The sequence below is a fragment of the Pogoniulus pusillus genome, chromosome 4 (genome assembly GCF_015220805.1).
Source record: "Pogoniulus pusillus isolate bPogPus1 chromosome 4, bPogPus1.pri, whole genome shotgun sequence".
In the NCBI taxonomy this organism is placed as follows: Eukaryota; Metazoa; Chordata; class Aves; order Piciformes; family Lybiidae; genus Pogoniulus; species Pogoniulus pusillus.
Genome location: NC_087267.1, coordinates 18,816,044 through 18,843,962, shown reverse-complemented (window position 1 = coordinate 18,843,962; position 27,919 = coordinate 18,816,044). Strand labels below are relative to the sequence as shown.

Sequence of the window (27,919 nt, the reverse complement as noted above, 5' to 3'; positions counted from 1 at the left end):
CAGGCCATGACAACACCTGGCTATGGTGAACTAACTTGTTCCAAGGCATCACCTCCTACTCGCATCTGCCTTGTCTTTGAGATGAAATGAACCAAAAGAGCAGCTGTGTCAGGGGGCTGCACGTTCACAGCTTTCACTTCTTCAGAGCTGTTTCCAGCATTGCATTTGTTTGGGGTTTTGGTTTTTATTTTTCAACTGTGCCAGGAAGCAAAACAAAGCCCTGGAGGCCTGGGTTAACACAGAACTGTATCCTGGTTTAGAATCAGAGCTGAAAAGAAGACACTGAGCACGTGCATTACATCTCCAGTTGACTAAGTCTGGTTAACTGTGGTGTGAGTTTATGTTTGGAGACAAACTGCACACTAGGAAACAAAAAGTGAGAGAAAACACGTTTTATTTGCAACTATGGCAAAAAAAAACAGCAATTCAGGAACTCTACAGGCAAATGAAAGCAAGAAAGCTCTTAAAAACTGCTAAAATCTTCCCCTTTAAAAGTATTACTGACACGTTATTTAGTTTAGTTCCAAGATAGTAACTTTAGTAAGACACCCTACTTTTATGTATTTCCCCATCCTCTTAGGAACTTGAAAGCTTCGAGTAGTACATGTGGTTGACAGATTCAGATCAGGGAAACAAAGAACCGGGAGATTAATTCCGTTACTGTAAAGCCAATCTGAAAGCAAAACTTTGCTGCTTCTCTATCCTCAGCAGCTGGTTCCCCTCTAGACAGCTTTGTACAGAGGGTCTTCAGCTCGATTAAGGTACAACCCCTCTAGTTAAGTTCAGCAGAAGCTCTCCTAGAGTTTCTTTATTTTCATCTGAGGCAATCAAAGGGGGCTTAAGCCCTGTTTGTCTTTGTCAGTGATGTACAAAGCTACTAAGGAAGTGTGGCAAAACACCAGGCCCAGGGAAGCTCTATTTAGGATCACCCACAGCAAGCCCAGAAAACAAAGAGGAACCACACTTGCCCCTGAGCTCTCAGCAAGTTGTCCAACACAATGTGGTCAACAAAACACGTGTACAATTTATCTTAAGACAGCACTGCTACCACTGCCCTGGAGAGAACATAACTGGTCCCTGTCAGCCATGTCCTGGGTTTGAGGGCAACGAAAATTACCGTGTACAAATAGGACAGAAACTGTCAGTGCTTCTGACAGCCTGTAGAGACTTGTGGCCATCAGTGGCAGCCAAACCACCACGTTTTAGTACTCGCTTGTTGTGACTGTCACGGTTTCACTCCAGCTCTACCACACCAAGTTACTGCAGAGCTACAAAAAGAATCTGATCAAATGATTTCCTGATCCAAAGAGTCGCTGCCTCTGTAGAGGTGCAACTTCTCTGCTAGAGAATTTAGGACATGGGCTTAAACTTTTCTCTTTGTTGTTTATTCATTTTAAACTTGAAACATAGCATCCTTAAGAAGAAGCATTCTGAAAACTAACTCATTCTTACGTACAGTGACTTGGTAAGAACTGTGACAGACAAGAGGCTCGAGAACAGCCCTATTCTACACTGCAAAGACCCTGGCTACTAGAAACCTGTGGACTGTTAATTTTTCTCTTAACTGAACTGCTGGCAAAGAAAAAGCCTCTCTATTAATTTCTAGACTGTACTTGAAATTATTTCCTTTCTCTAAACTAGTTGCCGATTAGATTTCTCATCCCATTACACTGATTTTTCTTGCTACAGTTATCCAATTGTCCATGTTTCATTTAGGAAAGGAAGGCCACAAGGCAGTTAGCCTCACCTAGCTGTAACATCAAGCCTTCTCACTCCAGAGTATCTTTGGATTAACAGCCCAAAGGATTGTATTCAAATCAAGCACGAGAACACTTGCAATAGAGAAAAGTAAGATGAGGGATACAAACAGCTCTGCTCCCTCTAAGACAGGACACATTTCTCTTCTTCTGCCTTATACTCTATGATGTACTCTGGGTAAACCTGGTATTTTTCAAAGACAACAAAGACAGAAGGGTTGAATTCATTGTCCACGCAACTATCATAAAACTGAAGGCTGTTAGAAGGCTTTACCGGAGGGCGAACGTAGGCTGTGTTGCCGCTGACATAATCTCCAACCAGCACACGAGCCACGAACATGGTATTGTTTTTCCCCACAGGCTGGCAGTACTCATGGGAATAGGAAGCATCTCTAGCAAAGTAACTTCCTGGAAAATGGCAAGAAAAGGTGGTTATAAGGCATAATGGGTTAAGTGACAGCAAAGACAGTGTCCCTGTGCTTTGCAAGAGACATTTGGCCCAACTTTCAGATCTCCTCTTACTCAGTTGGCATAATGCCATAGAGAAGGGATTTCACCACACAGTTTCCATACAGAATTTTCTACTTCGGGAATGGTTCTTTAAAAAACCCAAAACACATAAAACCACTACAGCTATGGGTATTAGGGTAAGAAGGACACAGAGCTGTTGCAGCAAGTCTAGAGGAGGCCACAGGGGTGATCCAAGGGCTGTAGCTCCTCTGCTGTGAGGACAGGCTGAGTGAACTGGGGTTGTTCAGCCTGCAGAAGAGAAGACTCCAGTGGGACTTTAGAGCTGCCTTCCAACCTCTGAAGGGATCCTGCAGGAAAGCTGCAGAGGGACTTTTCCTGAGTGTGTCTGGAGACAGGACAAAGGGGAATGGTTTGAAGCTGAGGGAGAGCAGGGTTAGACTGGATCTTAGGAAATTCTTCAGTAGGAGGATGGTGAGACTCTGGAACAGGCTGTGGCTACCTCCTCCCTGAGGTACTGTTAAAGGCCAGGCTGGATGAGGCCTTGAACAGCCGAGTCTAGCTGAGAGGTGTCCCTGCCCATGGTGGGGAGGTAGGAGCGGATTAGCTCTGAGGTTACTTCCAACCTGAGCCATTCTAGGATTCTATAATTTCATCACAGAATTTCCATTTGCTATTTTAGGAATAATTCTTACAAAGCCAACAACATATAAAAATGCTACAGGTATGTCTCTTACGGTAAGGGGGGCAAAGAAGAAAGCATGAGAACCTTCCATGATCACACTGAGGGAATGCACACCCTTCTTCCTCCAGGCCCTGAAGACTAGGGGCCATTTCTCTGGCAAATTCAAATGATGAGCAGGAACCTCCAGAACATCCCACCTACAGCAACACAGGCTTTTCAAATCCTAACCTGCATTCTCTTAATCCCTTGTGAAAAGCCTTATGCCCGCACCAAGCAAATCCTTGTCCTCTGCAGAGGATTCAGATTCCTACCTCTTCACTCTATATTTGAAGACTTCAAAACTTGTAGTATCAGAGAGTCTAAGGAGATGCCTAACTCACAGAGTCACCTCCTACATACCTTTTCCATAGTTAGTTCCATTGCTCCCACAAACCCTCCAGTCGAAGTTGTGCAGACAGATGGATTCCACGAAGATGCTCTTGGTTCCGTGGAACAGGAGCTTCTCGATAACTTCTCTCCCTCCTCTTTCCCTCTTCATCTTCTCCTTTTGCCTAACAGAGAAATGCAAGGGAGGAGAGTGTGAGACATGGAAGCAACAAGAGAAAGGGGTTTTAAAGTATTTAATCCACATATGAGTATCAGCTCAATGAGATTTCCCCTCTGCTTTCTTCTCTCTCAGACTGGAAGATGAGACAGTCTTAGCAGTATGATGAGCAGTTACAAAGATGAGCAACATGCTGCCAACAGTGCCCAGCAATTCTAGATCCTTCTGGCTTTTGAAAGTGAATTTAAGTAAGCACTGACACTCCTGCACTCCTCACTGCATCAATCTCTTGCTGCTCTGTAGGGTCCTACTAGTGCTGCACTCCTCACTGCATCAATCTCTTGCTGCTCTGTAGGGTCCTACTAGTGCTGCACTCCTCACTGCATCAATCTCTTGCTGCTCTGTAGGGTACTACTAGTGCTGCACTCCTCACTGCATCAATCTCTTGCTGCTCTGTAGGGTCCTACTAGTGCTGCACTCCTCACTGCATCAATCTCCTGCTGCTCTGTAGGGTCCTGCTAGTGCTGCTTTAATGTCTCCTGTCTCTTTGCAGAGGCATCTCTGCCGATAGTGGGAAGGTTGGAGATTATCTCTGAGGTCACTTCCAATCTGAGCCATTCTATGTATCTATGAACCTACAGGACACCAGCTCCCCATAAGGATAAGGAAACAAATACTGACCACTGAAACACCTTCCAGAGGGATGGGTTCTGAACCCTCTGTATCTTAAGGACCTTGTAGTTTTTCATCGTTTGAAGGAAGAGCTGCTTTATTCTGCCATATTCAGTGCTTGTATGTTTGATCTCCACTGCCTATAGAGGAAAAACCAAAGCACAAGAAGACATCAGGCTTTGGTCAGCTTGTAAGATGCAGAAGCCTAACTGCAGCAGACTTTCAGAAGAATCCCCAAGCTGCACTTATGAAGGCTAATTTAATGCTTTAGCTTGTGACCATGTGATTAATTAGGACAGACACTTCATATGACAATCAGTATGTCACTCCTGCTGCACAAGGGCACTTCACCTCTCTTCAGGAAGGATGATGAAAGCAAAAGGATGAATGTTTATCATCTCTGAGTACGTGCTGACACTTGGCACTTTGCATCTCAAGGAAACTGAAATCTCACTAAGAGAACTTGACTGGTGCTCCAGATAATACTAGTTTCCTGTATAAAGTTGGTTGAGTACAGATGAATCATTTGTAAACCTTTAAGGGAGCTTCAGCTATTAATGATCAAACAAACTAAATACATCCAACCTCCCAGCATCATAGCCCTATAACTTCTCACAGTTAAAACTTGCAACTTAAATATCGACTGAAAAAGAAAAGCTACATTTATAAACCTAAGAGATCAATCAAGATTCCAAGAAGAATCCTACCATAAACACCTGCTTAAGCAAATTGATCTCCTTTCCTGAAGGAAACAAAAGCTCTTCATCCATATTGTTCATGTTTGAAACCCCATTCAAAAATGCACATTTTACCCAAAGAAAAAGTTAATGCAAAACAACATAATTAAAACGCAATTTGAGCTCTTCTGCTTGCTTATGTCATGAATAAATCTTCCATTTTTTTTCTCCAAAGAACTCTGTGTCTTTAATCTTCTAGAGTAAATACTTCTCTTCCATGAACTGGACTGAAAATGCATAGTGCTGGCAGACTGACATCACCTGTTACAACTGCCTAAGCCAAGTGGGGACTCAACGTCCGACCTAATCGAAGTTGTATGACGCAGAGGAGCTGCAGTGCTCATCCTAGGAGGCAGAATGAGATCAATACTTTCATCTGGCAGACAAAAGCTCAAGATTCTAGAAGGCTGAGTTTAGAGAGAAGATAAAACAGGACTTGTGTTTCACAGCTGCACAGAAAAGAGGAAGAGTTTTCCTGGGTAGCAAGTCCAGCTTGTGCATTAATCATAGATTCCTAGAATGGCTCAGGTTGGAGGGGACCCTCAGAGATCATCTACTCCAACCTCCCTGCCTCAATTAAACCAGGCTGCTTGAGGCCTCATCTAACCTGGCCTTCAGCAGCCCTAGGCAGGAGGCATTCACAATCTCCCTGAGCAGCATGTTCCAGGAATTGGAAGGCAGCTCCAAGGTCTTCCTGGAGTCTTCTCCAGGCTGAACAGCCCCAGCTCTCTCAGCCTGTCCTCACAGCAGAGTTGATCCAGCTCTTGGATTATCTTTGTGGCCCTCACTGATAATGGAGGGGCAGCCACATGGTGCAAGTTAAATCCTCTAAGAAAGGTACTGGAGCACATCTGCTACGTGGCTATGCTGAGGGAGTTGGGGCTGTTCACAACAGCACAGACTCATAGAATGGTTTGGATTGGAAGGGACCTCCAAAGCTCATCTAGTCCAACTAACTGCCTTGCAGCCAGCAAAGACATCCTCCACTAGATCAGGTTGCTCAGAGCCATGTCCTGTCTGACTCTGAATATCTCCAGGGATGGGGCCTCAACTACCTCCCTGGGCAACCTGCTGCAGTGTTCCAGCACCCTCATGGTGCAGAACTTGTTCCTAACATACATTCTTCACAGTTTTTCAGAACTAAAAAGGACCCATCCTAGAAAATGTGAGCCTCTACCAAGACACTATCAAGGGGTGAAAATTCTGAGGCAGAGAAATCATCACTGCTCTGACAGCAATTTCTCATAGCCTGTGGCTGTTCAAGACCAGCACTCTGAGATCAAACCTTGATAACAGAATGGTCTGGATTGGACAGGACCTCCAAAGGTCATCTAGTCCAACCCCATCTGCTTAATTTTGGTTTTTGGAAGGCTCCTATCAGTGATAGTGACCCAACTGGAACTAACGAAGCACAGATACAGACTCTTCACATTCTATCAGCTCCCTTATCTGTTCCAGCACAGCAGCCTTTGGTGTGTATCAGCATTCAGCATCGCAGCTGCCACACAAAGACAGCCTCTAACAAACCCACTGCACACATTCCTCAGCTAATAAAGACAACTGAAAAGCCATCACGGAGTTCAAGACAATTTGACAGAAAGCCCCAGCTCACTTGGTCACATCTTCACTTGGTCTAGTCAGTCCCATCTTCCTTGGTCTAGTCAGTCACAGATGTACTCACAACTCTTTGTCAGTCCTCTTACTCCAGTGGGTGCATGTATCAGGTGATAGTATGAGAGGAAATGGCCTGAAATTATGTCAGGGGAGCTTTAGGTTGGAGATTAGGAAATACTTCTTTGCTGCAGGAGAGGTCAGGCATTGGCACAGGCTGCTCAGGGAGGTGGTGGAGTCACCATCCCTGGAGATCTTGAAGAAACATGTGGACATGGTTTAGTGGCCATGGTGGCATTGGATTGATGGTTGGAGTGGATGATCTTGGAGGGCTTTTCCAGCTGAAGCAATACTATGATTCTGTGTGGTGAGTATAAATTCCTTTTATTTTGCCTTTCAAAGGTTTACTGACTGCATGCAGATTCAATCTTGTCTGATAAACAACAACTGAAGAAATCCACATCCACTTGCCAGTTTGTGTTACTGCTTCCCATTGTGCATGTCACCCCTTCTGCTTCCTAGTCTGATTCTAAATGACTGAACAGCTTAAGACACTGCAACACTACAAAAATAATCCATGGTACCAAACTACAGCTCCTCTTTTAAAACAAAGACAACCTTCCTCCTCATGTCACAGAGGTGTTCTCTTTTTAAATAGGTCACTTGTAGCACAGCAAATTCTGCCAAGATTATCTGTCAGTGTCTGAAGAGAAGGAAGTTGATGGAGTCGGAACTGTCAGATGGTCACCACACGCACGCAGAATCACAGCCAGCCTCAAAAACCTACTACAAAAAACAAACAAACAAACAACAAACTTAGGATCTCACAGAAATAGCTCATCTAGCCCAGGCTTTCACTTCCAGCTCCAGCAGGTTACTGAGGGCTTTGTCACTTTTTAGGTACAGAACAAACTTTTTCTTTCCTATGAAAGGCACTCAGGTTACAAGTGAGGATAGGCTGAGGGAGCTGCGGTTGTGCAGCCTAAAGAAGACTCCAGGGGGACCTTAGATTCCTTGCAGGTACTGGAAGGCAGTTCTACAGGAAGGCTGGAAAGGGACTTTTCATAAGGGTGTCTAGCAATAGGACAAGGGGGGGATGTTTTGAAGCTGAGGGAGAGCAGGGTTAGACTGGATCTTACAAAGAAATTCTTTAGTACAAGGGTATTGAGACTGGTATCGGTTGGGAGATTGTGGCTGCCTCCTCTTTGGGGGTGTTCAAGGCTGTTCAGTTTGGATGAGGTCTTGAGCAGCTAAGTCTAGCTGAGAGGCATTCCTGCCTTTGGTGGGGAGGTTGGCGTAGATGAGCTCTAAGGTCCCTTCTAACCTGAGCCATTCCATGATTCTATGAGATGGTTTTCATAGGTGCCAACTCAGCAAACAAACTGAGCTCTGGGAAACTAGACACAAGTACCACCAACAATACCATGGATCTGCACATCCCATTCCAGGGCCTCTGTGCTCATCTCAGTCACTCCAGAAACACCCCACCAAAATGGATGCAACTGAAAGCAGACTGAAGTTTTCAGAGTAAATAAGGGAAGCACTTCAGTACATACAACTTGGAGGCCTAAAATGAGGAGAGCTTCATATCTTCCTACCCTGCATGGGGGGAAAAAAAATCAGCTTATCTTTATGGGAATGACCTATTTCAGCTCAGTATTGATGAAACAATTGGTACTTCTTGGTGTAGATGGTAGATAAGATAAATGGAAGTGTGAAGGTCTGATGTAATTAACAAGTGTAATTAGTTTGCATGGGTAGTAAAGGGTGTGATCTGAAGACTATCTGTAGATTGCCATGTGAATAGAACTGGAAGTGTATATAAGAAAAATAAGTTGTGCAAAGAAATGTCTTCACGGGGTGTGTGTGTGGGGAAGCCTTCTGAAGTCCATGCCTAACACTGCCCCACCAAATGCTACTTCATCAGTTAAGCTGCTGCTAAGTCAAGAGCAGAGTTGATTACCTTTTGGACAGAGCTCAAAATACACCAGGCCCAAAGCTTCAAAAGCTCTGGCTGCCAGATTCCCACACAAGCACAGAATGAGTTCATTCAGCAGGTGATGGTACCTGACACTTTCAGAGCCCTGAAAAAGGAGGGGGGTTTGCTAACTGTGAAAGCCAGCTGGTGGAAGTGAGCCAATGTACAGAACAGGTTTTCCAACTGATCTTTTGCAGAACACTGTTGAGGTGACTTTGCTTTACAGACACACGGCCAGATACTGATGCTACATGGCGTAAGGCACCATCCAACACAAGAGGCATAAATGCACAACATAAAGACTAACTGAAACGAGTCCATGGAAGCTATGAGACAAGGTTCTTCTGGCTCTTAGGCTGTTGCTAACAAGTCTCCAGTAAGGAACATAAAATACAAAGAGAATGGCAATGGAGCTCTCTGCTAACTGAAAGGAGCCAGAAGGAATCCTCAAGCCTGGAAATGTGGCATTACTTCTCTTCTGTCTGTAGACAAACCGGTCAGCATCATGCAAGATTGTGTGACACAATAAACACGGAATCACAAAATGCTAGGAGTTGGAAGGGACCTGAAAGATGATGCCGTCCAACTGCCTTGTCAGAGCAGGATCACCTAGGGCGAGTCACACAGAACACATCCAGGTGGGTTTTGATGTCACTTTTGTCCCTTTTTAGAATCTGCCCAGTTACAATCCCTTCAGTTAAGCATCATCCTCTTTTGGATCAGGCAGTTCCATTAGAACTACAAGAGAAGGAGCAAAAAAGGAGTAAAAAATAAAACCTACCTTGTATCCAAACTCAGGAAGCGCAGATGGATCCCAGTGGCTAGGATAAGTTTGATATGAAGATGAAGAATCTCTCTGGCTGTTTGCAAACAGACAGAAAATAAGAGCTTAGTAACTCTCTTGCAGCTCTGAAGATTCAGACTGGCAGCATCCTCTTTGGCCAGATCCTGTATTTCAAACTAAACCACAAAAACTGAGGAACAGCCCAGTCAGAGCCCTCCTTCCTTTGCTTTTTTAAGAAACTACTCTCCAGCACTAGTCCTCTGGATGTGGTACCTGGAGTAACCTGCACCCCGGACACCTGGTGATGCAGAAAGCTAAGAGGCTGTGAGATTCTGTGCAGTCCAGATAATGTTTTATTCTAGCAACAGATAGACTCACAGAATGATAGAGGGTAGAAGGAACCTCCAGAGATCGTCCAGTCCAAGCCCCCTGCCAGAGCAGGAGCACCCAGGGCAAGTCACACATGAATACATCCAGGTGGGTTTGAGTGTCTCCACAGAAGGAGACTCCACCTCTCTGGGCAGCCTGATCCAGTGGTCTGCCACTCTCACAGGCAAAAAGTTTTCCCTTCTGTTCCTGTGGAACCTTCCCTGCTCCAGCTTGCCCCCATTGCCCCTTTTCCTGAGCAGAGCCTGGCTCCATCTCCCCAACACTGCCCAGTACATCAAGATAAATGAGGGCAGCCCTCAGGCTCCTCTGCTCCAAGCTGAAGAGCCCCAGCTCCCTCAGCCTGTCCTCACAAGGAAACTGGACTCTTTCAAACAGTTCCCTGAGGTTCTCCTTGAACTGAGTGGCCCAGAACTGGACACAATTATTCCAGATGTGGCCTCACCAGGGCAGAATCTCTCTCAACCTACTAACCACAGCCCTTCTAATAACAACCCAGGATGCTATTGGCCTTCTTGGCTACAAGGGCAGATGGCTGGCTCACAGACATCCTGTTGTCCACCAGGACCCCCAGTTTCTTTGCACAGTTACTGCCAGTGCTGGCAGCCATTTTGTCTTACTTGTGAGATACAAAAACCCACGAAGAGCATAATTTACCTGCTCTTGATCTTCTGTACATCTTCAGCAGACACAAACTTTGGCCGCCTGCAGACCTGTCTTTGAGTTTTGTAAGTGATGTTTTTCTGGGTCATCTCTTGAGGAGAAAGGAGAAGGAAAAAGCCATCAGTAAGCAGACATGATGGATCCATTAATTAATGACATTCATTAATGAAGAGTGCATATTCATTGTCCTTCTTATCTGCTGAACAGCCTCACAAAGCCTATGTAAGCTTCTTGTCCTTCCTGTAAGTATGATTTAACTTGTGCCTGTCTTGCTTGCTCTCTTAAGTCTTAAAATGTTCTTTAAATGTTGCTCCAGCAGCACAGAAAGGTGCTCAGATTTTCATTTTCACCATCCACAGGGTTAACTCTACATTTACTCTGACATTATGTGAAGACTACAAATCTTTATTTCTGATCCCATCTAAGTCTAGATAGGGTTAAGGAATAAGAGGGAAGGTTACTTTTGTCAAGAAGTTCCTCTAGGCCATCACTCCCTCACTTTCCCTTCCATTGAGTAAATCTGGTACTGTTAGTAGAAGTCACAGCTTCCAAAGGTAAGGTAGCTTGCAACTGAGTCTTTGTAAAGCACTGCAGAGTTGTAAATGAGAGCTTTTAAAATGAGTACCTTTAAAATTGAGCTGGTAGTGATGCAAGCCAGCCTGGAAAGATATGGTGGCATCTGGATCTGCTAGATACAAATTCTCAATAATAGCAGAAGTTGGTGATTTCACACTATCTCCTTCTCCCTTTGCAGGGGTGGGGGAAGAGGGAAAACAGAAAGAGTAATGAGTAAACATAGTCAGGACTAAACCCTGGACACGTAGTTTGGGTAGAGAGAAAGAGTCAAAGAGGAGGGTGAAGAGGGAAACAATGTTGCTAGCACAAGGATGTTTTTGTTATGCTGAGCAGTGCTTATACTGAGGCAAAGCTTTTTCTGCTTCTCACTCGACCCAACCAGTGAGGAGGCTGGAGGTGCACAAATGGTTAGGATGGGACACAGCTGGGACAGCTGACCCCAACTGAGCCAAGGGATACCCCGTATCATGTTGTGTTCAGCATACAAAGCTGGGGGGAGAAGAAGGGAGGGGGCATACGTTTGGAGTTACAGCATTTTGTCTTTCCAAGCAACTCTTGTGTGTGATGGAGCCTTTTGATGGTTGAACACCAGCTTGCTGATGTGAAGGCAGGGAAGTAGTTGTTTTGCTTTCCTTGCTTGTGTAGCTTTTGTTTTACTTATTAAACTGTCTTTATCTTGATCTACAAGTTTTCTTCCCCACTGAGGTCATAGGATCATAGGATGTTAGGGGTTGGAAGGGACCCAAAGAGATCATTGGGTTCAAGCCCCCTGCCAGAGCAGGACAATACTATCTAACACAGATCACAGAGGAACACATCCAGACAGGCCTTCAAAGTCTCCAGAGAAGGAGACTCCACGACCTCCCTTGGAAGCCTGTTCCAGTGCTCTGGGACCCTTACAGTAAAGAAGTTCAGCCTTGTTGTGTGGTGCTTAGTTGCTGGCCAGACATGACCAACGCACTCAACTCCTTGACCAAACCAGGTGGTAGTTTGGTTCAGGCTTCAAAGGAAGCCTAGGCAATGAAATTCTCTATTTCCAACCTGTTCTCTGAAAGCCCACAGAACAACAGGGCGGCCCCGTGAGCACTGATGCCTATCAGCTTGGAATCTGGATCGTACCATTAACACATGAATAGCTGGTCGCTGTTCCAAGCCTAATTTGTCAAGGAGCAATTGAAGTTGCAGACACTAGGAGTCTCGTGTTTACCTCTTCCATCCTATTGAATCTGACTATAAGCCAATCACTTTATTCCATAAATCAGTGCACTGCCAGCCTGAGTCAGCTTTTAGGAGCTCCCTCTTCTGAGAAGCAAGCTGCACAGCAGTCATCTCCCTTCGAGCCAAGACATCTCTCAAGGCTACTTCTTGAGATTGAGAGATCCCTTACAGCACATAACCTTGTGTAAATTTGTACTAAGATTTTGTATTGGCAACTTTGAATTATTCTTCTATCCTCTGCAGTAAGTAAGAGAGTGAAGCTAGCCAGCAGACTTCGTCAAGTCTCACATTTTCCACACCCTGCTTCAGTAGAACTATATTAGCTGCTGGCTCTGGTGGTGGTTCCTTAAACAGTCTACAAACCTCCCTCGTGACAAACTGGCATAGCTGGCAGATTCTGAATCTGCTCCACGACAGTGAGGTTAAGCCATGACCTAGGTTTAACTCTCTAATGTACAAATCAGTGTAGAATGAGGGTGTGCTGATGGAGACACTTCCCATTTAAGCTGCCTGTTGAAATCAAGGCCCAGCACTGCTCCATCTTCTTTCTCTGGGTACTTCTCCATATCCCTGGATATTCTTTGTGTTCTGCAGCTATACTGTAAAACAGGTGGGGAAAACTTCATCTGCTTTAGGGGAAGGAGATATTGCTTGTTTCTTTCCCTGCATTTCTCACATGGATCACGTTCTCATTAAAGAAGAGTTGACCAGCCAAGGAAAACAGTAACACATGATCTGAGAGAACAGCCCTTGCATGTCTAAGGAAACAGGACACTGCTTAGAAGAGAGGCAAGACCAATTCCTGAACGATTCCATAGGCAATCTATGTCAAGGACAGTGGACACATGTTAAAGCTGTGCAGAAGTCGTGGATAGCTCCAGAAGGGAATTAACCTTGCTCAGTAAAGAGGGGTAGGGGGAAGAGTCTCTGGACATTGCTTCAGAAACAGAATGTGGACTCACCTGCTCTCCATATTCAATCCACTGGCCTAGATCATTCTTCCAATACCAAATCCACTCTGTGGTCAGTAGTAATGAGGGCTTTGTGACTGATGATGGTGTAGAGAGGCGTCGAATCAAGGAGGAAGCACAGGTCATTGTTTGGAAATTAATGTTCCTATCTGCCATGCTGCAAGGACAAATTCAGGCTATTAGAGCTGTCACTGTGTATTTTACCCTCCAATCTCCAGTTCAATCTGGTGCCATTGTCCGTGATATCATGTGACTGCCCACACGGAATTACCCCTGGAACAGGAGTGCTTCCCAGACCATGCACAGCAGCTCTGAGAACTGTTCACCAGCTTCAGAAGAGAACTATGGGCTGTGAGACATCAAACACCAGCTCAGTCTACTCAGATGTTGCACTGACAGCTTAGCAGACAGTGGCAAAAGGATTTCTGCAAGCACAGTGCTCTTGTGAGACCCCCACCTCCAACACTGCCTCCAGTTCTGGTGTCCCCAGCATGAGGACACAGAGATGTTGGAGAGAATACAGACTAGGCCACAAAGATAATCCAAGGGCTGGAACACCTCTGCTGTGAGGGTAGGCTGGGGGCCTGGTGTTGTTCAGCCTGGAGAAAAGACACCAGGGGGACCTTAGAGCTGCCTTCCAATCCCTGAAGGGATGCTGCAGGAAGGCTGCAGAGGGACTTTTCATGAGGGTGTCAAGCAGTAGGACAGAGGGGAATGGTTTGTAGCTTGGAGTTGGGTTAGACTGGATCTTAGGAAGTTCTTTGGTAGGAGGGTGGTGAGACTCTGAAATAGGCTGCCAAGGGAGGCTGTGGATGCCTCCTGGCTGAGGGTGTCAAAGGCCAGGTTGGATGAGGCCTGGAGCAGCTGAGTCTAGGTGAGAGGTGTCCCTGCCCATGGTGGGGAGGTTAGAGTAAGTGATCTTTGGAGGTCCCCTCCAACCTTAAGCCATTCTAGGATTCTATGATATGTGACTCAGTTCACCAGGAAGCACCTGCAGAAAGAAGTTCCTTCTTCTTCTGTAGTTCCAGAGAATGCAATCACACCTGTCAGTCCTGTAAATAGCTTCATCACTGGAACCAACTGGGCTCTTCTCTTGGGAGGCTTGAAAAATTAACTCTCAGAAAGACTCTGAAAGCAGCTTCCTCTTGGGAACCTTGCTTGTGATTTGCACCACCCAGCAGCCTAGTCAAGCTGCAAATCAAAACCATCTGCTGTGTGAAGAGGCATGGGCTAAAAATTACTGTAGTTTTAACTGAAAAATATTGTTGTGTTAGTTTTGGAAGATGAAAATGGGTTGTTTCCATTGCAGTCATTTTTCTTTTAAAGCAGAAAAACTCTCATTTGTACACCCTCCCAGATTCTGGGAAGTGATGGAGAGCAGACATCTTTGGAAAGAAACATTTCTTCCTGACTTCCTGGAAAAAGCTTTTCTTCTGGGGCTCAACCACTGTACTGTAAAGAAGAGGTGCAGCACCATCATACCTGGTGTTTTTTGGGTCACAATAGGCCTTTTCAACATCCTCCATCATGGAAAGGTCATTCCAGGTGATCCCATTGTATACCTGCCATCGATATGGCAAATGGTAATGAACAGAGGTGCATTTATCTGTAAGGAGATCAGACACAGTCAAGAGGTCTGCAAGAGTAACAGATAGCAAGAGGAGAAGAAAAATAAAAAAGGAACAAATGTTTTTACCACTCAGGCTTTGGTATGAGCAATAAAGGCAGGGTGCTGAAAACAGAAGTATGTTTGAACAGCAGAAGCATGCTTTTGTCTAGTCTTATCTTAACAGAAGCTCTCATACTGCCAAATCTATTTCCAATAAATCACAGCCTTCTCTCTCATGAGATACCACATTGGCAGCTGGGGCAGCAGGGCCAGAGACAGAAAGTGTGTGTCTGCATGACACACCACCATGCTTCTCAGCTGTATGAAGTCTGGTCTACACATCACCCAAGGATGTACACATCACCCAAGGATGTACACATCACCCAAAGATGTACACATCACCCAAGGATCATAGAGCTGTCAGAAAGGGTCCAAAACAGTGCTACAAAGATTGCTGGAGCACCTCTCCTACAAAGATTGGGTCTTTTCAGCCTGGAGAAAAGGCAGCTCTGGGGAGGCCTTATAGCTGCCTTCCAGCTGAAGGGGGGTGCAGTTGTAGGTCTAGAGACAGGACAAGGGGGAATGGTTTACAGCTGAGAGAGAGCAGGGTTAGACTGGATCTTAGGAAGAAGTTTTTCAGTAGGAGAGTGGTGAGACTCTGGTATAGGCTACCCAGGGTGGCTGTGGGTGCCTCATCCCTGGAAGTGTTTAAAACCAGGTTGGGTGTGGCTTTGAGTAACCTGGTCTAGAAGGTGACCCTGTCCATGGCAGGGGTTTGGAACTAGATGATCTTTAAGGTCCCTCCCAACTCAAGCCATTCTATGCCTCTATGATAGATTTGGTCCTTTCTTTCCCTTAGTCCCTTAGAACTTATGAGGTGTTTATCAAGACCTGATTATTTTTTAGGCCCAGCCCAACAAACGAGGCAGCATGAAGGACTGCAGTGCTCCAGAGAACATCCCCCAGGAGGGACCCAATACTCACTGTTGAGCAAGCAGAATGCTCCTTCCTAACAAGACTGCAAGGCACTGTTGGGACTGTTGCTTTGCTTCTCAGAATACAGGAAGCAGCAGCTTTGAGCTGCCTTGTGTGCAAGACCTGCAGCAATGCTGCATACCCTTCCCACAGCAAGAGGAAGGCTCTGGATGGTTTTTAAAATCATCTGTGTTTTCTATGTGTGTTTGGAGTTCAGACCTGCTGCACACCCCTGCATGTGTGCATGCTGCTGGCTACAGGTAGAGGCTGACCTCCAGGCCTCCCTGCTGAGGGAAGCCAATGTACACCCCACACCCAGGCATGGACCAAACCTCTTTCTTACAGCTTTTGAGCCAGACATGGTGTGGCAAAGCACTCTACCTCTCCAATCACCATTTGAGTTTAGCTGCTTGGTGGTCACAGAATAGCAGCAGTAATGGCTAAAAGGAGGTATTACTAAGCCCTGAGGTAACTTACTCATCTGCCTCTCAGAAAAGGAGCTTATGAGGAAAGCATCTTTACCAGAAGAAACCCACTACAGAAATGCTAAACACACACACCTTACAGCAAACAGCAGGCCCAGATTCTAAGCAAACTCTAGTCTGCTTTAAGTGGATCTTATACCAAGACCAGGTGCTGATAAAAGTAGTCCTTCAGAAAGGCCCTGGATGAGTTCACTGAAAGAAAATCTCATGGTACCTCCTGGTAAGGAAGAGCCTAACCTGGGAATTAAGCCACTGTTATGGCACAGCCTCTTAATACTTTTCTCCCAGACCTCTGCTAGGTAGATGATGGAGTGGATTATCTTTAGCTTAGCTCATACAACCACTGTGTTTTCTTAAGATGTTCCAACACTTCAGATCACTTTTGAAAGGACTTACTGGAGAAGAATGTGGCTATTATCTGATGTATGTAGGATACAGCAGGAATAAAAGCTGACATCTTGTTATCAGTGATGACAGCATGAATCCAGTTCTTAAACTGATCTAATAGTTACAGGGAGTCTAACACTGGAAGAGTGTTTTTTGCCACAGAAGCATACCCAACAGGACTAAAAGAGGCCATAGATGGATCATCTAGAGAAGAAAAGGTTTAACTGCTTTGATTTTCATCTGATGGATGTTTGTAATTGTGGTGGTGTTAGTGACCTGGAAACAAAGTGAAGGAGTGAAAAGGCACCATCACCACTGCCACTCCATGAGGCCACCACCAGCCTGAGCCACTGGGCAGACACTGCTCTCTGAAGAGAACTTACCATTATTTTTGCAGTACTTCCAAACATAGAAGACACAGATCTCATCACACTTTTCTTCCTTGGTGTTCTTAGAATCTTTGGCAGAGGAATAATCTTTTTTATCTACAGGAAAGAACACATCAGTCCTTATTTGTCCTTTGGACCAAAACAAAGCTCTGAGACAAAGACACTGTATTTGGGATTTCATCCCAGCAGTAACAGGGACTTGACTACAGTAGCTAAGTCAAGCACTTGCAGGATCTGACAATCTCCCATACAGCTCACTGCATGAATTAGAGCTTTTGTGACTGATCAGTGAACCCCTACAATGGAAGAAAGTTCAGTGGAGGTGACCAAGGGTGATGACAGGAAGCCCAGAGAGCAAGGTAGGGTGTGACTGACTCTGGCTGTTGCAAAGAAGCCATCTCAGCACAAAGGACACAAGAGAGTGGCCTTCATTGTAGTTCAATGGCAATGTGAGCTGAGTGGATCAAGCAGGGGTATAAATGTTTCTCCTTAAGGTAGCTAGAACAACGTGGGGGTGAGTCAATATAGGCCTCAGCCCAACACAGGGGTATCAAAGGTAAACATCTAACAAAAGAACTGTAAAGAGAGCAAGAGGCTCGAGCTGGCTTCAACCCACAGGCTGGGATAGAGTTAATTTTCTTCACAGCAGCTTACATGATGCTGTCTTTTACCTTTTTGACACTGCTGGTAACACACTAGCTTTTGCTGAGCAATGTCTGCACAGCTTCAAGGCCTTCTCTGTTTCTTATCCTGCCTCCTGATGAATGAACAGAGGGGTATGCAACAGCTTAGGAGGGGAGACTCTAAACTAACCAAAGAAATATTCCATACAGGATTATGCTCAGCATTAACATGGAAAAGAGGGAGTTCTATGAGGGCTGGCTGCCTTTTGCTCAGGAACTGGCTGGGCATCAGCCTATCCATGGCAGGTGGTGAGTGATGCCTTTGCATGGCTTGTTTTGCTTTGTTCTTTTCTTTCATAGTCCTCTTATTCTTCACTTCCCAATCCCATTTTGACCCTCAAGTGTTCTTGTTTTTATTCTTTATTTATTTTCCCTGTTTCACTGGGGGCTGGGAGGAAGCAAAGCCAGTGGCTGTGTGGTGCCTAGCTGCCCACCATGATTAACCCATAACACCTGCTGACATCAACTATCTTCAAGTAAGTAAATCTGATATTATAATTACACTTTTCAGGGATGGAACATCTGAAATAAGCTGTTCAGGGAGTACTGGACTCTGACAGGCTTTAAAGCCAAAACCCTGCTGCTCAGGAGAACCTGGAAGATTTGTCAGTTCCTGTTTCCTCATAGGTAGGTGTATGAGGACAACTGCATCACTGAGAGAGCTACATCCATTCCCTGGAGACAGAAAGCAAGGAAAGGTATCACATGCACAGATACAACTCTGTCTCATTTCCAGGAATGAAACACAGTGTTCAAAACAGTGCAGAGATCAATCCCAGCTGTTCCCCACTGTGCTGCAGTTCACAGAACATCCAGTTCCAACCCCACTGTTCCCCACTGTGCTGTAGTTCACAGAACATCCAGTTCCAACCCCACTGTTCCCCACTGTGCTGCATTTCAAAGATCATTCAGTTCCAACCACCCTGCCATGGGCAGGGACACCTTCCACTAGACCAGACTGCTCAAGGCCTCATCCAATCTGGCCTTGAACAACTCAAGGGAGCGGGCATCCATGACCTCCCTGGGCAACCTGTTCCAGTGTCTCACCACTCTCACTGTGAATAATTTCTTCCTAATCTCCAGTCTAAATCTGCCCTTGTCAAGCTTCAATCCATTCCCTCTCATCTTATGAATACGAGTCCTTGAAAAAAGTCCCTTCCCAGCTTTCATGTAAGACCCCTTCAAGTACTGAAAGGCTGATACAAGGTCTCCCTAGACCCTTCTCCAGGCTGAACAGCCCCAGCTCTCTCAGCCAGCTCCCATAAGGGAGGTTCTCCAGCCCTCTGATCATGCTTGGGCAGAAATTCCAACAGTCTTCCAGAGGCAATCCAGTCCCGTGGCTTTCAGCACAGGGTAGGGGAAGCACACAAACTGCACTCTGACAGCACAGGGAAATCTAGGGCTGTGTGAAACCAAATCCCAATAAGAATCACTGATCTCAAGACCTGCAGGTTAGAAACAGTCCATACCTTCATCTTCAGCTTTTGTTTTCACTTCGGGCAATGCTCCATCTTTACCTCTGGCTTCTGTTGTCAACTGCTGTTGTATCTGACCAGATACACTGCTACTAGGACCTGCATCAGAAAACTAAATGAAGAGCACTGCTGGAAAGGAACCTCAGCTAGCTGGCAACATCCTTCTTTGTGTGTTGAGGATTATAGCCATCACACATACAATTGTTCACCAGCACTCCATTGATGATACAACACATTAGCAGCACACAGTTACAAAACCCAGCCTATCACAGTTATTCACAGTCATTCAGCAGCAGAGCAGTTCTGCACTATTTTAGGCAGTGGTGATGCAGCTCCCCCTCCCACGCAACAAGGCTTTGACTTACTCCATTCCTGAAAGCAGATCACAATGGCAGAGGATAAAAAAAAATACCTGTTGTAAGAAAGGAAATAGGAAAGCTGATTCCATGTGAAGTAGCTGGTACTTACCTAGATATTTACCTTCTGAAGGTGGCACATGTGCTCTGGAGTACTCTGTTGGTGACCTCAGATCTTTGCTTATTGTAGTAACGGTTTTTTTCGCTACATTTGCTCTTGGTTTGTAATTGGGTACTGAAATCACAGCAAGGAGGATAAAGTTTAGCTCTGAGGTGAGGCAAGAACCACAAAATGGCAGGGGTTGGAAGGGACCTCCAGAGATCATCCAGTCCAAAGCCCCAGACAGAGCAAGAGCACTCAGGGCAGGTCACACAGGAACACATCCAGGTGGGTTTGGAATGTCTCCAGAGAAGGAGACTCCACAATCTCTCTGGGCAGCCTGCTCCAGGGCTCTGCCACCCTCACAGGCAAAAAGTTTTCCCTTCTGTTCCCATGGAACCTCTTCTGCTCCAGCTTGCCCCCATTGCCCCTCGTCCTGTTATTGGATATCCCTGAGCAGAGCCTGGCTCTGTCCTCCCCACACTGCCCTGCACATCTTTATCAACATGAATGAGGGCAGCCCTCAGGCTCCTCTGCACCAAGCTAAAGAGCCCCAGCTCCCTCAGCCTGTCCTCACAGGGAGATGTTCCACTGCCTTCAGCACCTTTGTGGCTCTGTGCTGGACTCTCTCAAACAGTTCCCTTGGATTCTTCTTGACCTGAGGAGCCCACAGTTGGACACAGTATTTCAGATGTGACCTTAGCAGGGCAAAGCAGAGGGACAGAAGAACCTCTCTCAACCTACTAGCTGTAGCCCTTCTAATACACCCAATGATGCCATTTGCCTTCTTGGCCACAAGGGCACATTGCTGGCTCATGGCCATCCTGTTGTCCACCAGGACTCCCAGGTTCTTTCCCCCAGAGCTGCTCTCCAACAGATCAGCCCCCAGCCTCTACTGGTCTTTGGCTTCAACCTCTGCCCAAATCAAAATTCTATTTAAACCAAACATTTCTTCCCATTTACCTCTCTCCTTCTGCAGTTCCTTGTTGAATTCCACATGCTTGTGGTCATACACGATCTGGATCTTTAAAGCTGTGTTTGAATCAATGCCAACAGCTTCCAACAGTGTCAGTGCATGAGCATTCAAAAAGCTGTGGGACCTCTTGCACTTTAAAAATCTACAACTCCCCTGGAGATAGTGTCGACAGACATGAAGCCTTCTGCAGTTGTTCTGCTGGTTGCAGGTCCCATCCTTTCTGTTGTAAAACTGGCAGGTCTAGAAGCATGGAGGACGGGGACAATGTGACATGGAAAAGCACATTAGAATCAGTCATCTTGCAATTTGTCCTGTTCACAGGCAGTTTTAACCGCAGAAAGACAGCAGCTAGAAGGGGTGTGTTCATTTCTGGCACAGATGAGCAGGCATATTCAGCTGAGTCATGCATATTCAGTTTTGAAGTGAAGGGTGAGGGGTTTTTTTCACCCCAAGACAAAGAAAAACCAAACCAACAAGCATTCATTCTTGGCACTCCTGGGCAAGACAGTTGCATAGCAACTGAATGTTTTGCAGTTATTCTATGGAAAAACAAACTTAAAAGATCAAAACCACAGCAAATAACAAAGAATGAGCATACAAACCCCACATACACAGTGGCAGATGTAGCATTATTTAAAAGAACTTATTATCTACAGAGTACTCTGAGGTCATAGAATCACAGAATGGCAGGAGTTGGAAGGGACCTCTGAAGATCATCTCACCCAACCCCCTGACAGAGCAGGATCACATTGAGCAGACTAGGTAAGTTTTGAAAGTCTCCAAAGGAGCCTCCACACCCTCTCTAGGCAGGCTGCTCCAGGGCTCCATTACAGGATTTTCCCATGATGTTGTTAGAACTTCCTGTGTTTCAGGTTATTGACCCATGTTGATCCCAGCTGTCAGGCTTATGAATGGCCTGCATCACTGTTTTCTGTTGTTTCTGCTATCTTACTCCCTAACAGGTGCTCAATAAATGGTAATTAATGATATCTCCAGTGCTAAGATGCTGAAGGCAGTGAGGACAGGCTGAGGGAGCTGGGGCTCTTCAGCTTGGAGCAGAGGAGCCTGAGGGCTGCCCTCACGCGTGTTGGTAAAGATGTGCAGGGCAGTGTGGGGAGGACAGAGCCAGGCTCTGCTCAGGGATGTCCAATGACAGGACAAGGGGCAATGGGGGCAAGCTGGAGCAGAGGAGGTGCCACAAAAACAGAAGGGAAAACTTTTTGCCTGTGAGGGTGGCAGAGCCCTGGAGCAGACTGTCTCCTTCTGTGGAGACATTCCAAACCCACCTGGATGTGTTCCTGTGTGACCTGCCCTAGGTGCTCCTGCTTTGGCAGTGGGGTTAGACAGGATGATGTGCAGAGGTCCCTTCCAACCCCTAACATTCTGTATTTCTATAAGGCCTGAACAAATCTATAGGTAAGAGCTTAAGTGTAATACCAATCAGTGAAGGCTGATAGTATCTGCTCATTCCTGGAAGTAATCAAACAAGAAACAAACTTAAGTTTTAGATACAGCTAAGCAGGACAAAGATTGTGCTCATAATGACCATGCTTCTCAGGTGTATTTTAGAACACTATACACACCTCAAAAAAAAACCCAAACCAAACCAAAAAAAATCCATTTTGTCACAGCAGGGAAGAAGAAAACAACAGAACTGTTACGCCAACAGATCTGGGGAGATTATAACCTCTAAGAGAAAAGGATAACAGGTAATATCTTAACCAGGAACAGCTGTAGGTAAAACAGGATACGCTTGGCCTTTAAGCAGCCATACCTTGAGGCCAGCACAGCCTTTATAGACACACACAGAAGCAGGATGAATGGTTCAGCCAAATGTAACTAAATCAATGCCTTGCATACGCACCGGACAAAGGTTGCTTCAGAGAGAATTGGTGTGCAAAGACTCAGTGCCCTTTGGAAGGGGCAGAATTTACATAAAACTGACTGCAATTGTCCTGTCATTTCTCTCAAAGCCTTTTCCTACTTCTCTAAACCCTCAAGCACCAAAATGTGCAGGCCTACTGTCCTATTTTCAGCTGGGATAGAGTGAAGTTTCTTCTCAGTAGCTGGTATAGTGCTGACGCTAATGTTTTAGATGTTGCTAAGGAGCACTTACCCTAAGCCAAGGACTTTCCAGCTTCCCAAGCTCTCCCAGAGAGGAGTGGTACAAGCAGCTGTGAGGAAGCATGGCCAGGACAGCCAATCCAAACTGGCAAAGGGGATATTCCATACTACAGAGTATTATAGCCAGTATCTAAACTGGGGGGAGCAGGCTGGGAGGGGCAGATCCCTGCTCTGGGACTGGCTGAGCATGGGTCAGTGGGTGGTGAGCAGCTGCACTGTGCATCACTTTGTCTTTCTTGGGCTTTACTTCTCTTTTTGTTACCTTCCTTTTCATTACTATTGTAGTATTTTATTTCATCATTACTACTATCACCATTAATATCTTATTTCAGTTATGAAATTGTCTCAACTTGCAAGTTTTACTTTCTTTTTCCTAACTCTCTTTCCACTGCCAGCTGGTGCGTGGAGAGCAAGGAGTGAGCAGCTACACAGTGCTTAGTGACTGGCTACAGTTAAGCCACAACATCTCTTTAGGCTGAAGAAGGAAATGGGCCCCCACGTGCTAGCCTCCATCATTTCTTGGGAAAGAGCCAACAAACTGGGTTTTGGTCAGGCCTCTTATCCTGTAAGCATGCCCAGTTATTTTATTGTGATCTTTCACTTCTGTGCTTTATTTTATTGTGATCTTTCACTCCTGTGCTGCTTGCCTCATCGTCTGCTGAAGCTGCTGACTTCTTTTGTTTGCTTGTTTGGAGTAACTTTATAGCTCTCCTGTTGGGATAACAGGAATGACATGCAAACAGGCTGTCCACATCCTGCTGTCAGACAGCAGGTCTTCTGCTGACAAGCCATAGATGACGTGCCTTATCCAGCTGTAAGCCTTCTGGTATTTATGTAAGCAACACACTCCTCTGTGCTTAGCAGTTTTATTGCTTTGGGTTTGTTTTTTATCATAAGGATGTGGCACTTGCTCAGTGCTGGCTCCATACTGTTCCCTTTGGTGCTTACACACACACCCCCATTACCACTCACACTTCATTCCAGGTTGATCTAATATTACTGCCATATATCTTAACAGCTTGAAATCAAGATCAAAACTCCATGTTCTCTTCCCTCCCTCTCATTCCTAGTTATCAAAAGCTTCTCTTAAGGCATCAGTGCAACTCACATCAGGGAGGAGGAAAGGATCATTCTGGAGGAGCAGCACTCGCAGCTCATTCTCATCGAGACCAGACAAGCCGTGGGACTTAAGAACTTTTTTGTTCTCACCACTGATGATGTCATGTGAGTATTTACAACCTCTGTAAGAAAATACACAGAAATATCAGTCTTTGCTTCTTCAGTCAAGTTGATTTAAAGAACCTCAGATAGATAACGCGGGAAATAAAATAACACAAGAGTGGCAGGGAAGACTGCAAACACGCTCAAAGGACTTGCAGCTGGGGTGAACAAAAACATACACAACATTCAAACTGTTGCCTGTCCTTGTGTGTTTGACGAGTAGAAGTTCTGTGTTCAGGTAACACAGGCCTGTAATAGGCTCAGACACATGCTTGAGATTCCTGCCCGGCTGCAGGAGAGACCAAAGCAAAGTAGCAAGCATCCTTGCTTGAGTGCCTCTGCCTGGGTGCTGCTTCAGTGATGAAGGGAATGAAAATAAATTTACTCTTTGCATTTCATCCGTGGTTTGTGGTTGCTCCTGCACCCTGCCTGTGCCACCTCACACCATGTGCAGCTTTGGAAAAGCCATAGAGAGAAAAGAAGTTTGGCAAAAGTCACCGTAAACATTCAGATGGACTCTGTAATCAGCTACAGAACAGACCAAAGAGCATAACAACTGTAAAATACATTTGTGGTATTGTCCCCATTTTAAACATCAGGGTGTCCAGACCACACTTAAGAAAGCTAACAGCACAGATTTGAAGTCAAGTCTGTCTGCCCTACTTGTACCTATTAATCCATTAGACTCAAGTCTCTGTTCCTTTTATCCTTTCAGGCTCCTGAAACTCTGTTAAAGGTTTTTTACCTCACACTGCGTCTGGTCCAGTCCTTCTGTACAGACCTTGTTTTGCACCTGACCCCTCTACCAAGTGTTGGACAGAGTGCTTTGTGGAACACAGAATTGGAGCACCTCTGCTGTGAGGGTAGGCTAAGGGAGCTGGGCTTCTTCGGCCAGGAGAACAGGCTGGCCCAAGGTGGTACCCAGTTTGAAACAAAGAGCAATATTCAACCTAAACTTCCTTCAGTGCAACTTGAAGCCATTTCCTTTTGTCCTGTTGTTACTTGGGAAAAGAGATTGACTCCCAGCTTGCTACAGCCTCATGGCAGCAGTGAGCTCTGGGGGCTTAAAGTGACAATTCTGTCAAAGTCCTCACATCTTCCACTGTTGCAGTGCTAGAAATGTGCTGATACCCCACCAGATTCTTCTTCTTCTACCCTAGTGAAATGGAATCGTGGAATCATAGAATGGTTTGGGTTGGAAAAGACCTCCAACAGTCATCTAGCCCAGCCTCCCTGCAGTGAGCAGGGACATCTTCTGCTAGTTAAACCTGGTTTAAACTGGTATGTGGCAAGTAACTTTTCACATGTATCTGATTAGTTATCATTGTGTCTGCTTGACGACCCTTTTGGTGAGTGTTGTGGTTCTCCTTAGCGTCCAACCTAAACTTCCTCTGGGGCAACTTGAGGACATTTCCTCTTGTCCTGTCGCTTGTTACTTGGGAGGACAGACAGATCTTGCTACAGCTTCAAGCAGAGACTGAGAGGGTGTCCTCTCAGTCCGTGTCTGAGAGACAGTGCCAGGCCTATCTTTCTTGTACGTTCTCAATACGTCCAGGATCGATGTCTGTGGGAAACCAAGCACTGCCCCTCGCAGAACTGGCTGCAAGTGGAGCAGTGGCTAACGGCAAAGCAAAATGTTTGCACTTTCTAGATTAAAACCAGACAGAATCCCAACACTTTGCCCTTGTCTTACCAGAGAAACATCTGTAAACCGTTTAACAGAATCACAGAACTTCTCTTGCTGAAGAAGAAATGGCTCCGGGGAGGCCTAACAGCAGCCTTCCACTACCTGAAGGGGGCATAGCAGAAGGATGGAGAAAGACTGTTTACCAAGGTCTGTACTGATAGCGTGAGGGACAATGGCTTCAAACCAGAGAAGCGCAGACGTAGATCGGCTGTTGGGAAGGAGTTCTGCGCCATGAAGGACGGGTGGCCTGGGGAGGTGGCTGGGGCGTTATCCCACCTTCCCCCCGCCACATGATATGGAACATCGCCCTCCGCTAGTTCGGGACGGGAAACAGCCCTGGATACCGCCGAGCCGCGCCGGACCAGCTCCGACGGTCGCCGGTTCGGGGAGGATCGGGGGTCAGTGTGCGGAGGGCACGGCGGTGCCCTCGGTGCGCCGCCGGCACTCACCTGGAGCCCAGGTTGCACTTGCCCATGAGGTGGAGCTTGCAGAGATGCAGCCGCTCGCAGCCTTCGCACTCCTTGCGAACACACACCCGCACGGCCGACACGGCCAGCACCTGGGTGCTGCCGTCGCCATCGTCCCGCCGCACCAGGAAGTTCTGCGGGCCAGCCGTCGACAGCGTTTCCTCCAGCTGCTGCGCCGAGAGACCGACCTGCTGCTGGAGCTCCGACAGCCCCAGCTGCCCGCCATGGGCGCACAGCGTCTTCGTGAGGAAGCAGCACACCGCCGGGTCGCTCATCGTCGCCCCTCGGCCGCAGCGGGACAGGACGGAAGGAGAAGGGAGGAGGCGGTGCGGGGCGGGACTCTCCCCCCGGCCCGGGCGCGGCAGGAATCGAAAGCGAAGGCAGCGAGCGGCCGGGCGGTAGGTGGGGCCTGCGGCGGGGTGGCGCAGGGAGGCGAGGGCGCGGAGTTAGCGGGGAGCTTCCTCACTGCCCTGGAGGAGACGGGGGGAGGCTTCCTCGGCTGCTAACCAGCCGTGAGATAAATGCTGGAAACGAGTGAAAGCGAAGTGGAACTTCCTTGTTTTAAGCGCTGTTATCACAGTATCATCAGGGTTGGAGGAGACCTCACAGATCATCAAGTCCAACCCTTTACCACAGAGCTCAAGGCTAGACCATGGCACCAAGTGCCACGTCCAACCTTGCCTTGAACAGCTCCAGGGACGGCGACTCCACCACCTCCCCGGGCAGCCCATTCCAGTGTCCAATGACTCTCTCAGTGAAGAACTTTCTCCTCACCTCCAGCCTAAATTTCCCCTGGCGCAGCCTGAGGCTGTGTCCTCTTGTTCTGGTGCTGGCCACCTGAGAGAAGAGAGCAACCTCCTCCTGGCCACAACCACCCTTCAGGTAGTTGTAGACAGCAATAAGGTCACCCCTGAGCCTCCTCTTCTCCAGGCTAACCAATCCCAGCTCCCTCAGCCTCTCCTCGTAGGGCTGTGCTCAAGGCCTCTCACCAGCCTCGTTGCCCTTCTCTGGACATGCTCAAGCATCTCAATGTCCCTCCTAAACTGGGGGGCCCAGAACTGAACACAGTACTCAAGGTGTGGTCTAACCAGTGCAGAGTACAGGGGCAGAATGACCTCCCTGCTCCTGCTGGCCACACCATTCCTGATGCAGGCCAGGATGCCACTGGCTCTCTTGGCCACCTGGGCACACTGCTGGCTTATATTCAGGTGGGTATCAGTCAGCACCCCCAGATCCCTCTCTGTCTGGCTGCTCTCCAGCCACTCCGACCCCAGCCTGTATCTCTGCATGGGGTTGTTGTGGCCAAAGTGCAGCACCCTGCACTTGGAGCTATTGAATGCCATCCCATTCGACTCTGCCCATCTGTCCAGGCGGTCAAGGTCCCGCTGCAGAGCCCTTCTGCCCTCCAACTCAGCCACATCTGCCCCCAGCTTAGTGTCATCTGCAAACTTGCTGATGACTGACTCCATGCCCTCATCCAGATCATCAATAAAGATGTTAAAAAGGATGGGATGGGATGTTGGAAGAGGAACTGGAGGTGTCGGTGGACAGCTGGCTGAATATGGGCCAGCAGTATGCCCCGGTGATCAAGAGGGCCAACACCATCCTGGCCTAGATCAGGAATGCTGCGGCCAGCAGGAGCAGGGAAGTGATAGTGGCCCTTGACTCGGCAGTGGTGAGGCTGCAGCTTCAGTGCTGGGTTCAGTTTTGGGACTCTCGCTACAAAAAAAAGCGTGTTTCAGTTTGCAGTAGATCCAAGGAAGAACAATAAAGCTGCTGAAGAGTCTGGAGAGCAGGTCCCATGAGGAGCTGCTGAAGCAGTTGGGGTTGTTTAGCCAAGGAAAAAAGCAGTCTGAGAAGATACTTTCTCACTCCATGACTACTTGAAAGGAAGTTGTAGCAAGGTGGGAGTCAGCCTGTTCTCCCAAGCAACA

The 27,919-nt window shown here is 46.8% G+C and overlaps 1 protein-coding gene and 1 long non-coding RNA gene across 4 annotated transcripts; one reads left to right on the top strand and one right to left on the bottom strand.

Annotated features, from left to right (window-relative positions):
- Positions 1–377: 377 nt before the first annotated feature.
- Positions 378–26,396, bottom strand: LOC135174766 (zinc finger CCCH-type antiviral protein 1-like). Of its 3 annotated transcripts, XM_064142302.1 has the most exons (14): positions 25,968–26,394; positions 23,719–23,851; positions 20,474–20,726; positions 19,523–19,645; positions 19,049–19,153; positions 16,891–16,992; positions 14,534–14,657; positions 13,043–13,208; positions 10,912–11,032; positions 10,281–10,377; positions 9,234–9,312; positions 4,136–4,266; positions 3,310–3,461; positions 378–2,165 (listed from the first exon to the last, which is right to left on the bottom strand). In XM_064142302.1, exons 1-14 carry the CDS (start codon positions 26,258–26,260, stop codon positions 1,882–1,884), a joined length of 2,163 nt encoding a protein of 720 aa, XP_063998372.1. In that variant the 5' UTR covers positions 26,261–26,394; the 3' UTR covers positions 378–1,881. The 3 variants fall into 3 exon arrangements, with proteins under 3 accessions (XP_063998372.1, XP_063998373.1, XP_063998374.1); XM_064142303.1 differs by lacking the exon at positions 4,136–4,266 and having other exon boundaries at positions 2,077–2,165; positions 25,968–26,396; XM_064142304.1 differs by lacking the exons at positions 378–2,165; positions 4,136–4,266 and having other exon boundaries at positions 3,265–3,461; positions 25,968–26,396.
- On the top strand, positions 17,459–24,299 carry LOC135174775 (uncharacterized). Its single transcript, XR_010302085.1, has 4 exons — positions 17,459–17,828; positions 18,091–18,206; positions 23,006–23,175; positions 23,681–24,299. It is a non-coding gene; the product is annotated as an uncharacterized LOC135174775 (long non-coding RNA).
- Positions 26,397–27,919: the final 1,523 nt, after the last annotated feature.